The 12348-nt window shown below is 38.9% G+C and overlaps 1 protein-coding gene across 3 annotated transcripts in view; it reads left to right on the forward strand.

Moving 5' to 3' along the window:
- The first annotated feature begins 430 nt into the window (after window positions 1–430).
- LOC146754857 (receptor-type tyrosine-protein phosphatase T-like) overlaps window positions 431–12348 on the forward strand; it is a 433855-nt gene continuing 421937 nt past the window's right edge. Inside the window, exons 1-3 of one of the 3 annotated variants that reach the window (XM_085526619.1) lie at window positions 431–533; window positions 5152–5236; window positions 6530–6747. In XM_085526619.1, the coding sequence (XP_085382745.1) occupies window positions 6627–6747 (121 nt within the window). In that variant the 5' untranslated portion in view covers window positions 431–533; window positions 5152–5236; window positions 6530–6626. Of the gene's footprint in view, window positions 534–5151; window positions 5237–6529; window positions 6748–11370; window positions 12342–12348 lie in introns of those variants that run through there. The other 2 variants (XM_085526620.1, XM_085526621.1) reach the window with 2 other exon arrangements.

The raw sequence follows: 12348 nt of genomic DNA on the forward strand, positions 1-12348 counted from the left end.
GTTTAAAATGAAACTATTATTTGGAGACATTTCTCCCGTTGTGCCATAAACTGAGGTTTCCCGTGAGCCCATGAGAGGTTATTAACAACAGGCAGTCATGGAAAAGTCTGTTTCGCAGGACACAAATAAGTTCTATGAAATATAGTCCAGTACATTATTATTACTGTGGAGCAAAGGAATCAGGTTTTATTTGTATGATCTGGAAGCTTTGGTTTTTGGCTGGATAGAATGACTGGAAGATACTGGGAGAAGCTAAATACCAGTAATAAACACTCTTCTTTAGTGCTTCGAGATTGTATTATATTTTTCTGTATGTTTGTCGGTTTGATATGATTGTCATAACTCAAATCCATTTGTTCTTAGGTGTTTAGGAACTGCTGTGAGCAGCTACAAGTATTATCCATTTATTTGCTCTCCTACAGGAAGATGTGTAAGAATACGAAGTTGCCCGAAAGAGACCTTTCCTGAAGTACTGATTTTGGTTCTCACTCTACAATGTGACAAAGCCACCTTCCTAAGACCTTCATCTACAGGTAATATAACATCAGCTGAGTCCATGGTGCTGCTGTTAGATGCAGCCAAATTGAAAATGTATCATAACTAACAATGCACATTGTACATCAGCATACTGAATACTGAATATGACACAGTCTGTAGCTTGGGATCTCTGGATTCCACAGGTTGGAGTATTGGGCACCATCACAGGTTGTTTACTCACCTGTATGTAATGTATGCTCACTATTTAGCAAATATGATAAATCTGGTATCAAGTTCAATGATATGGTTGGTTGAGGGAATCAGGCTCAAAGAAGAAGAAATGGTATCAAAACCAGCTCTATTCTGAAGTGCTTTTGGGGTCCTACAGTTGATAGTTTCTGAAGTGCCCAAGCAGCAGGTTGTTTTTGTTTACTTTAAAGCTTGTTGCCTTCTGATTATTTTCTTTCTCTGGTCACTTTTTCTTAAAGGGAAATAATCTGAGTACCAGGTTTACCCACTGTATTTGTTTGTGCGTAGCTTATTTGCCTTGTTCATGTTTTTGCTTGAGGGGAATGTTGTCTTTGGACTGACTAGGTACTTAGATATTTCTCCTATGTTAGACGAAATATTGTATCCTTTACAGGGTGGGGAGTGCTACCATTTAAGACGATGGAATCAGTCTGTTCCAAAACTGTTTTATATGCATTAGGATCAAGTTAAAGAAGTTTTTTTTTCTGTTGCTATGACCAAACTGTTTCGGTAGCTTTGGACCATTTGCATCCTCATCTTTGTATATTGTCATTCTGAAGTCAGTGTTTCTACTGCAACACTGGAGCTTTTACAGATTTTGTATTGAGAAACTCTTCCTCAGTCTGGGAACGTATTTCTTGTACAGTCCAAATTATATTCACAAATAACTTGCCTTTGTGCGAGCCCCTACCACCTCCGTGCCTCAGCATGCACCGTACTTTTACAGGATGAATACATTAAAATGCTTAGGCATTCACGGCTGACATTTGTTCTGTTTAATTGAAATAATTTCATCACCTTCTAAACTAAGCTTTTATGACACATCAAAACTTTGGAACATTCTCTTTTCAATTATTTATAAGCCTTACAATATATTTCTAAATTTCTAGTTTAGTTGTCTCAAATCATGTTTTTATGTTTTCTCATAACAGCCTGCTCTTCATCTTAAGAATGCTGTCTAACCTCTAGCTTTCTAGAAAATGTGTCTCCTATGAGCTGTAGGATGAATACACAACACAATCCACTCCATTAAAATGCACACACCATAACAATGCTAAGCTTTTGATGCAGGAGTGCTTTCAAGAAACCCGTGTTTCTTTGTGCTATAACATGTCCATTGCTGAAAGTGGACTAGTACCTAGAGCTGCCTAAATGAAGATTGTGTTGTAGCTCGACTATATTACAATGACAGTAAATGAAGGACATATCTTGTATTCACTTACCGTGTTTTTTTTTCCAATTTACTGAAATCATGGAAGTATTTATGGTTAGGTTACCTTAACTGAATGGTATATAAGCCCACTATATGGTGGTACATCTATTCTAAGAGTCTGTAATTGAATAAAGTAGGAAAACAGGGTAAGAGTTTATTGACAGAAGAGTGGTTCTGTGTTCACAGACTTCTGCACCATCTTGTCTTATTAACTGAAATGTTGTTTCCCTAGCATATAGCTGTTCTATGGTTGTCTTAATCATTTTGCTCTGTAGCCTCTAACAGCACCCTCAATGTGCTATTAGCAGCAGGGTCGTTCTGTAAATGAATAAGACAAAATATCTGTTTTTTTTCCTTTTTCCGGTGAAATTTCTCTGCCTACACAAGTTCTGTGTCCCTGGGAGCTGCAAGGAGTCAATCTTTGGTTCAGGTTGGGAGGAGTTTTATTTCTTTTTTTTTCTTCCTCCTTTTTAAATGTAGTTCAGCCAGCCACTTGGAAGGTGAAGATAAGATAGCACTGAGGTTGTCTGCAGACTCAAGTCACGAGGACTTGTAGGCTTCTCTCTCTGCTCACAATATAGTATTGCAGCGGGCACTTCTTGGGATCCATGATGGTGTATATTTGATTCTAGTTTCAGTGCTTTTCTCTTGGTTTCTGAAGCTGTGTTCTTGCTAAGCAGGAAGGTGTTTTTGTAGTGTTAGAATTAGCAATCAGTGTTGGAACTAATACCTTTGCTGTGAGCTGGGCAAGAGCGCTTCAGAAATAGCGCGTGGTTGTCATTAAATGCAGTGAAATGTGGCAGTGTCTTCTAAAAAAATTAACTTCCAGGATTTCCTGTGGAGCTGACTATTTTCTTGATCTTCATGTAAGTGCTCAGAATTAGTGCTCATAAAAAGATTTTAGTACTAATCCTCCTGTAGGTTCCTTTGAAATACAGTGTTAACATTTTTTTTTCTTTACTCCCGTAAAAGTTCTTAATGTGCCTCCTACGCTTCTTTCAGTGAACACACAGCCTCTGATTTATTAATGCACAACGTGTCCCAGAAATCAGTTTAACTGATTCCCATCCATCATTCAGTACCATTTCTTCTATTATGTTGCAGAGCGGGTGTCTTTGAAGCCCTATTTTGTATACACTGGGTGATAGTTCCGTCTAACTTTTCTGAAAAAGAGATAGAACTCACCAGTTTTATTATTTATGATTGAAGGGTGCATTAGTAAGAGCAGAGCCAGAAACCTACTTTCCATAAAAATGTTGAATACTGTTTTTCAGAAGCTGCCTTTCATTTACGCTTCTTAAGTTTTAGGAAATAAATTTAATGATCAAGAAAGGACTGACAGCACCAGTTCAAACAATGTTTAAGGCCAGGTCTGTGTACAAAAGCAAGGTCTGCAATCATACATTGTGCATTACGAATTAATCTAAACCGGCAATGTTATTTCTTGAAGGCCTGGAGCAAAGACGATATTTATTCCAGGCGAGTACCTTCTGTTCTGCCATGTTGTGTCTGTCCATTGCTCTTAGCTGCCTGTCATCTCTGCTGAATGCAAAATACATTGATTGTCACTTCTGCCCTCTGACATTATTGAAGCCTAAATAGAAGGATGTAGAGCTAGTATTTGTTATGCTACATCAGCCATAACATACTTCCTGTACCAAAACAGTCTCGTAGTCTCTGATGTTCAAAAGTAAGCAATGTCAGGGAAACAAAGACAAGCCCATCACTTGGGGACTTGTTTTATTAGCCTCCTCTAGCTAAATACTCCCTGACCTACATCTGGAGCTTGTCTGCAATTAGGAAATAACTATGTCTGCTGTGTTGAGCAAATCAGGAGAGAAGCTCTCAAAACAAATGAGCAGTGGGTTATACCTAAGCTGGGGATATTTAAGGCAGAATCCTGAAGTTCACATTCAAGCACGGAAAGTGAGTGACGTGGTTACTTTCTGGTGCGCAATCCTACACCCTGGTCAGAAAGGTGACTGAAAGCAGCCCTCTGTGGGTTTGCTGATGGAAAAGCTGAGTTACCAGACTTTGATCCATAATCAGCACCATTATTCAATGAGACGGTTGGGATGGCCCATGTTAGAGTCAGGCAGTCTCTAATCTTTAAGTAGGAAGTTTGCAAAGCCTTGGATCAGTTACATTCTGAGTAGGAATAAGCTCTGTTTTTTTGTGGGGATTGAATATCAGTAAGACTCCAGCAGCAGGGCTCCCCTTTGCTCCCACAGTGAGGGGGTGTCCACAGCTCTGTACCTTTTCCCACATTTCATGGTGTCAGTGTGGAGTTTTTAACAATCAGCAGCACTTAAGTTAGCTAAGAGGCAGGCAGTGTGTTGGCACTGCCAAGAATGTCAGCAAGCAGTTTGTGGCCACCCCACATAATTGACACATCTGCGTTATTCAGAGTTTGCTCCGTACAAACTGTTAAACAATGAGTTAGGATTGCCAGCAAGGATAGTCAGTTTGGGAGTATGAAAATGTGTGCATCAGCATCTCTAAAATAAGAGAAGAAGAAGCAGCTTTGAGTCTGGGAAAGATTTACAGGTAGGCAGCACCCACTTGCTTTAATTAAGACTGAAAGAGAAGAGCTGAAGGTGACCTGTAGGGGTATAAATGAAGCTGGTGTGTGTAGTAGCAGAATAGGGATTAAAAGACCTGAGGAAGGGAACTGACTATCAGTGTTTGCTAGTGAGGAAGAGGAACCTGCAGCTTTTGGATGAGTACAGAGCTCTTCACTATTCAGTAAGAACCCAAACAGATTGAATGCAGTTTCCTCCTTTCTGGCTAAACAAAGACTGATGGAATATTACAATAAACTTCAGCCTTTTACTGCTTTAGTCAGTATAAAATTATAGAGAACAGGTCAGCCCTGTGAGTGCAGAGGAAATAGGTCAGGGGTAAAGCATATGAACAATAGCATCTCCATTTTCATAAGATATATTATTCCTGTTTTGAGGCAAATTCTGGTCTTTGTGAAGTGCCAGAGGGCATCTGTTGTGAACTCTGGAACAGGTAGATGAATGGTGGCTGAATTTAACTAATATAAGGAAGCCTTCATTAACTAATGAACTGAATAAGTACAAAGAGAAACTGAGCTTGAATAACTCAGCTTCTCCTCTGAAAAGAAGAACAATGGCATGGAAATCAAATAACATACTCCTTACGTGGGAATAAATTTCTGGCCAATCAGTCCTTGATTTGTTTTCCAGGTTGTACCCGTGCTGGCAAGCTTCATTTCTCATGAGTTGCTGGTAGTTGCTGGCTCTGGGATTCGTGGGTGGTTTATGCCAGAAGGTGAGTCCCAGTCTTGGCATTTGAGCTCTGTGTTCCACATGCAATGTAGTTGTCAGCATTTGGGCTCATGACCTTATTCTGACTGACATATCCTGTCCTATGCCCTGGAAAACCCATATGTGCACAATCCACTGTCAAACAGAGTTCATAGAGAGGACACGTTATTCATATAAACCTTGTTTTGAAATCTTTGGTCTTTGCCCTTTACCTGTTTATCTGTAAGTTTATTTACAAGACTGCTCTGTGTCCATTTGTGTCTAGATGATAAGTGACAAAATCAGATCTCACTTAAGGCTTACACTTGTTTACTTCTAGAAGATGGTGTGATATAGGTGCTAGGAGAGGTGAATCTATTGCAAAACAAAACAAAAATATTTCATTCAAAATTGAGCTTAGATACTTTCTTCTTGTAGTTCAGACTCTTTTACAAGGAATACAAATATGCAATCAGGTAATAGTGCAATCAGTGTCCTAATCAAAGTCAGGGGTCACTTGCTAGATGATCTCTTCGTTTGACACAAGTAGTAGGTGGCCAGATAGATAGTAGAGGACAGACAATTGCTATAGATAAAGAAACAATACAACCAAAATCAATTCAAACTTTTTTACTCTTATGACAGCAATATGAGTCATGCTGAAAAAACCTTCACAGCACACCTTTGTTTTTTTTTTTTTCCCTGGTAAATGTTTCAAAGGCTGAATATGAAATTTGGGTACAATTATTATTCCATTAAAAATAAAGATGTACTGCATCTGATTTCACTGTGTATCCAAACAGTTTTTAACAATTTTTTTTTTTTTTCCAGAACAAAATTGCACCAAGTAAATTTGTGCTAGAAACTTGCACTTTACACAGGAAAGAAACATTATTTTCTGGGCTGAGTGTACAGATGCTGCTGCTTTGGTACACGTGAAGTTCTTTTGTGTTTTATAGTCAAGTGTGTGATTTTTTTTTTTCCACGTGGATGTACTTTTCTTTTGAAATGCCATAAAAATGTATTTTCTCCGCTTCCAAACAAAGATCAACAAGTATGTGATGCACTGACATGTCAGCAGTTACACAGAATAATTTTCCATGAAAAGGATGCTAATTAACTTGAATCAAAATGAATTTGAACTAGAACTTGCCTTCTGGTGGGTGAAGCATGTAACAAAAGTAATAGCCTATGAAAAAATGGGACACGTGTATGAAGGTTTTTCTTTTGTGGTGTGGCACTCAGGAAAATACTCTTCATGTTGTGGAATTTCACGGTGCAGTGGTTGGTAAGTTTCTCTCTATTTCATTCCCCATAGATACTCTTGAAGCAGAACTGCTGAGTCACAGCCTGCACCAGTGACGGAGCTCCTGGTGGGAAGGCAGGGCCTACCCAGGGGAGCTTAAGTGCATGTAATGTGTCTGAGTGATTGGAAGGGCTGGAGCCAAGATCTACCCTTTCCAACACCTCATTTGAGGGTTGGTGAAGGTGAGGATATCTTGTTGGAGATTCCTGTATACCTGAGGCCTTCTCAAAGTAAGTAGCTACTTTTCTTTATTTCTGTGTCTGCTGTGTTTGAGCAAATCCTCACTTGTTGCAGCCTGTGATCTTGCTCCTCTGCTGTTGTAGTTGTGCTTTCAGTTGTGTTACAGCCCTAAATTGTGCTCTTAGTCTGTGGTAGCTCTATGGGCTTTTTCCAGACCTTATTTAAAAACAAATGGAAAATGGGCAAAGTGGGTGTGAGAGTCAGACGAAAAAGTTTGGGTTTCACAGTGTCAACAACATGTATTGCCTCCTTTGGATTCCTTGACAGGTGACAAAAGATCAGAATTTCTATATTCTTCGCTGCACTATTTGTTACAAGGCTATACTACAAAAGGAGAACTGTGGTTTCTTTTTCCTATTTCCATTTCTTTTCTTCCTGTTCATTAAACTTCTCTTTGTAGAACATAGTTTATCAACTGGATGTATATGAAAGGATGCAGCCTTTTCAGCCAGAAATTTGACTCAAGCACTGCTGTTGAGAGGAGAATGCCAGTTGTGCTTGACAACTTAGTACTCTGTTGAGTGTGGAGTAGCTTTTGATTAGTTTTAGTTTTAATGTAGGCATTCTGCAGGTGAGAGGAGGTTCATGTAGAATCAAGGTAAATGTTTTTGAAAGGCTGTTTCATTTGCTCAAGCAGCAATAATAAACTTGCAATTGTTGCATATATATTTCTAGGCAAGTCAGTAATTTGCTTCCAAAGTGATTTGGTTATGTTTGGCCACTCATAATGAAAAGCCTTATTCTGATTAATCTACAGCACATGTCAATTAATCTCTTGTGTAAGACTGAACTATAGTGCCTAATGTGGTTCTTCAAAGTGATAACCCTCTTATGCTTTGCTAAAAAAGTACTTGTCTTTGCAGTTCTGAAATAGATTAAATTAAATTTCACATTGTTGCTGTGAAGAGAGGAGGTAGGAAGAGCCCAGTCTCATAGAATCATAACTGGAAAGCAGTTTTGCTCTTCATGAACACTCTTGTAACCTCACTGTACTAACGTATGGGCAGAACCTAAAGGAAATGACATAAAATCCAATTTAACTTCAGACTCTTTCATTTTATAAGCAAGAAGAATTTGTGAATCTGCATAGATGCAATTGAACAAAATATGTAATGCAAGCCCTTTTTCATTGACTTAATTTAACCAATTTCAGCCACGTGTCAAATCACATGAGGGGGATGCTCTAGAAACTAGTAAAGTCACAAACCTCTTAACTAATCTTGTTGATGCTAATTTAAATTCTTGTAATAAATTTCTATTATAAAAATATCAGAGGGAAATAGGAAATGCTGGTACATAATGCTCAGGAGATATGAAAACTAGTCTGATTGGCTGGGAAACTTGTGCCTTTCAAAATTCCACACTTACGAGCAGTCCTATGAATGTTTTGGTCAGTTGCTGGCATTTAATGAAACCTGCAGAATTCATGGCATCTCTAAGAGTCCCACATTGCATTAGTTGATGATGGGGCTTGGGCCAACAGGCTCAGTGTCTCTGGATGATGGATCTCAGGTTGAAAATCACTGTGCTCGCTCACCCTTCTGATCATCCTGGACGTCAGATTCATGGGAAATCAAAGTTGCTTTGTTATGCTCATTTCTGAATGGAAACGCTTTGCATGCCTCTCATGTCTACATCTGGGCTTTGGGTCAGATGCTTTGCACACTCAAGATTTCATTCAGTAGCTGTGGCAGAGTGCATCATGTTAGGTTTTCATTCGTCAGTCCTGGGTGCTTGAAACTGTAAGGAAGAGCCATTCTCACAATATGAGTGAGAAACCTGAAGTTGTGGGGTCCTCAGCGCATCAGCTGCAGCTGACTAGCTAGTTAAAGATAATCTGGTCTTTCTAATTTAAAAATGTAGTGTAAGATGATAAGTTAAAGGGAACACTGTTACGGTTGTACATGACGCTAGAATAGATTTGTCCTCAGTGCTGTTACAAAACAAGTCTCCACAAACAAATTTTAGTGTCTCATTAAAGACTGCTTTATTGAGAGCATAGTGAACAATGGATATTTAAGGTTATTTTTTGAGAGCAGAAATTATTTACGTTTAAAGAAAACTTTGACTTTATTTCTTGACCATCTTAAGCTATAAATCTTAAGCTGTGTTTTACTTGCTCTGTTATTACCAGAAATGCAGTGTAGTAAAACATGAAGTACTCAAAAAAAACCCCGCAAACATTATTGAAGTCTTATATGGGCACTTAATGTTGAAACATCTTTACTACCAGTTTATAGACACTTAAAATATCATTGTCCTATAAGGTCAATTGCTCTTGCAACTTCACTAGTGGCAGTTACACTGCCTACCCTGTATTGCATTAAACCTTTGTGTACTTATTTAGAGTCATGTGCTTCTTCCACTTTCAATGCTCTTACATATGTTATAGGAATCAGAACTTTTAAAGCAGGCTTTTAAAAATCGGATGTAACTTTTAAATCATATGTGCCTTCCTTTTGTTTATTTCTAGAGCTGTTAGAGACACAAATGAAAATTCTTTTGTAATATAATTGATGTCTGACTATAACATGAATCTTGTCATATTCAACTTTTACCTCTGTTCTTGTACTTGTATCATTCTGCTCTTTTAGCAGAATTGAAGAGGATAGTGTCTGGTCTTGATAGCTTGGGTACAAAAAGGGATCTATGGCGAGTCCTAAATGAAATCATTTATCTGCTTTAAAACTATACTTCAAGGACTGTTATGCCTTCAGCAGAGATTTGCAGGGGAGGGGAAGAGATCAGAAGGAAAAACTGAAGCGATGGGTCATCATGACATACTTGCGTACAAGCATCAATAAATACACTTCTTAGGGGCAGTTGCTGGTACGTCTTCCTCCCAAATATGAGTACAGAGGTATGGTGTCTGCCAGCACCCACTGGGCAGCTCAACACACAGCTACATGCCACACACACTCAGGAGAATGCACAAAAGGTAATTTGTGTAGGCATAAATATATGTACCGAGAATATAATTCCTTAGGAGCAGGCAAGCTGATTGTTTGATTCAAATTGTTTCTTAATTGAAACACAAAACAGCTCCTCTTTAATCTTCAGAGTACTTGAAATCATGTCTAGCTGGGAATATATGAAGAACAGTATATGAACTGCATCTTTGAGGAATGATGTCTCTACTTTTTTCCAGTAACAGATGCCATTTGGATTAACAAATAGGGATTCTCCTCACAGCAGCAGTATCTGATGGGGTTATCAAATTCTCTGAAACTAAAGAGAATGTGACAGTGACATCAATCAGATGTTATTGCTGCACATACAAATTCATTTGCTAGCCCAAGTGGTAGTTCATTTTTGTGCAGCTGGGAAATTCCTTTCAAGATTTGGTAATAGCTCAGCAGTGTGTATGAGTGGATTTGTATACATAAATGACATATATGGGTGCTGTGGCAGCAGTACAAAGCCATACAAATCTGGAGCTGTTTGTTCCTGATTTGAGGCTTTCCATCATCAGAGCTTTGTCTTTTTGGCCTGTGTTAAACATGGGGCGCATAACATCAAGTTGAAACTTGCCGTGGTAGATTCACAGATGTTTCACCTATGTATTTGTTAAATTAAATGTAGGTCTGTAGTGACAAATTTCAGTCTTGATTAAACCTACGTCGGATTATAGTCTGGTGCTGCAGTTTTCACGTTCATTTTGTAGTGGAGTAGGTATCAGGCTTAAAACCTTAACCATAATATTTAGAGGATGTTCAACACTAGACTTCTGTTATAACATTGCCTTTATGGTTTTAAATGGTAATTGCCCTAGTGGCTATTTTATGCACTCAAGTATAAGTGCTCTATATGTGTATAATACCTGGATTTAACAGTTGTCTTTGTTCAGAGCCATATCAGGCATAGCAACAGCTCCTGTGGGTCAAAAGCTTTTGCCTTTTGAATACCCTCCGTGCCTCTCTGAGTTGACCTTCTCTTAGGAAATAGGTTCACAATAGGGCTGAAACGTCCTGCATGCATTTCTCATTTCGTAGTGGAGCATTGCAACTGCTATGTCCTCTTGGGCTTTGAGCTTTGAAGAGCTCCTCTTCCTTATGGCTGCTTTTAGACAAGAAAAAATATGCCAGCAGACTCTATATCTGTGCGTTAGCACTCCATGTACTGCATTCCCTTTCTGGGCTGTTGCATTAATTTCACAGTGTTTTCCAATATCTAGTAGCTCTGAATCAAAAGAATCTTGGTCTTTTCTGTTTCTAGCAGTTCTGGATTTAGAACAGTCTAGAAATTAAACGATGTCCTAATCTTTCCTTAGTGGCAAATGAGGGAAGAGTACTTGTCTGTGTGGGCATGGCCAAATTGTGGCACTGGGACTTACAGTCCTGATGTTAATCCATGGAGAGAACATCCTCCTATCCACACTGTTATTGGGCCATGAGAAATTAGTTTATTATGAACAGGATTTAGGAAAAAAAATTAATGAAGTGTCATTAAAATATATATATATATATATACACATATATATTTTTTCTTAAAGCACCCTGTAAAGTAAAAGCATGAATTCAGTTTGTTTGTGGAGTCAGAGGCATCTCGATATGTATTCGCACTTGTTAATGAAGGGGGACAGCTGCCTGGAGATGCAGAAATTGTAGTTGAAAGGAACTCTGAGAAACACTTATAAGTGTATGTCTATGTATTTTTATAGTCTTTTGTACAGATTTGTATCTATTCACTGTAAGAGAAACGCTATCCTTTTACAGTCTCCATTGAGTGGTATTGGCTTTGAAAGGTATATTCCACCCCTGCTTTGTTCACATATGCACATTATTTCTATTTTAAGGTTTGCTGTGAGTAAAAGCAATCACTGGGTAGGATTCATCTCCTTACAACTATGTCTCTTTAGAGTCAGTGGAGATCACATCAGGACAGTCAGTAGATTCTCGAGTGCAATTCCTGCTATCTTAAAGCAACACTTAAATAGGTCAGATTAATTGTGCCTGAGAGGTTTATTTCTTTCCACTGATTATGGAGGGAGAGTAGATGTTTGTATCACAGTCATCAGCTCTGAAGCTCAGTGATGTGCATCCCACCTGTGGTGTCAGCACAGAGTGGTTCCTGCAGTGAGGTGCTTCCCATCTACTGGCCTCCCGCTCTGCATTTCTGTGGTTCTGCTTTCCTGCACACCAGTATGATTTTTGCCTTGACATTAGAGTTCATAGATGTGAAAATGTAGTCTCCAGATGTTTTAATTCTGCCTGTCAGCACAAGAACCACATTCTAAAACACTTCATTTGACATAATGCATAGGAGAGAAGTGGAGGTGCTGTAGGAGACTTTGTCAAATGGGTCCTTTGCTGTTACAACTAGGGCAAGTTAGCCCTGTTTTGAGCATGGTTGGATTATGCAACCTCCAAAAGCCTCTTCCAGTCTGGTTAATTCTATGACTCTTCATCCAGAGTTTTTCAAATTCATGGTTATTAGTGGCAGGTTTTAAGTCGGGCAATCTGTCTTTTAACAGGTCATAACATAGCAGCCAGTCTTGGGCCTGTACCTTGCTATCTGACCTATTCCTGGGGCTGGATGAGGAGAGCTGCCTGGATTTTCTCCATGAAGTTAGGCAGGATCTTCTGTAGGTA

The sequence above is a fragment of the Coturnix japonica genome, chromosome 37 (assembly GCF_054131305.1).
Source record: "Coturnix japonica strain WE chromosome 37, WE-NBRP24, whole genome shotgun sequence".
Classification (NCBI taxonomy): domain Eukaryota; kingdom Metazoa; phylum Chordata; class Aves; order Galliformes; family Phasianidae; genus Coturnix; species Coturnix japonica.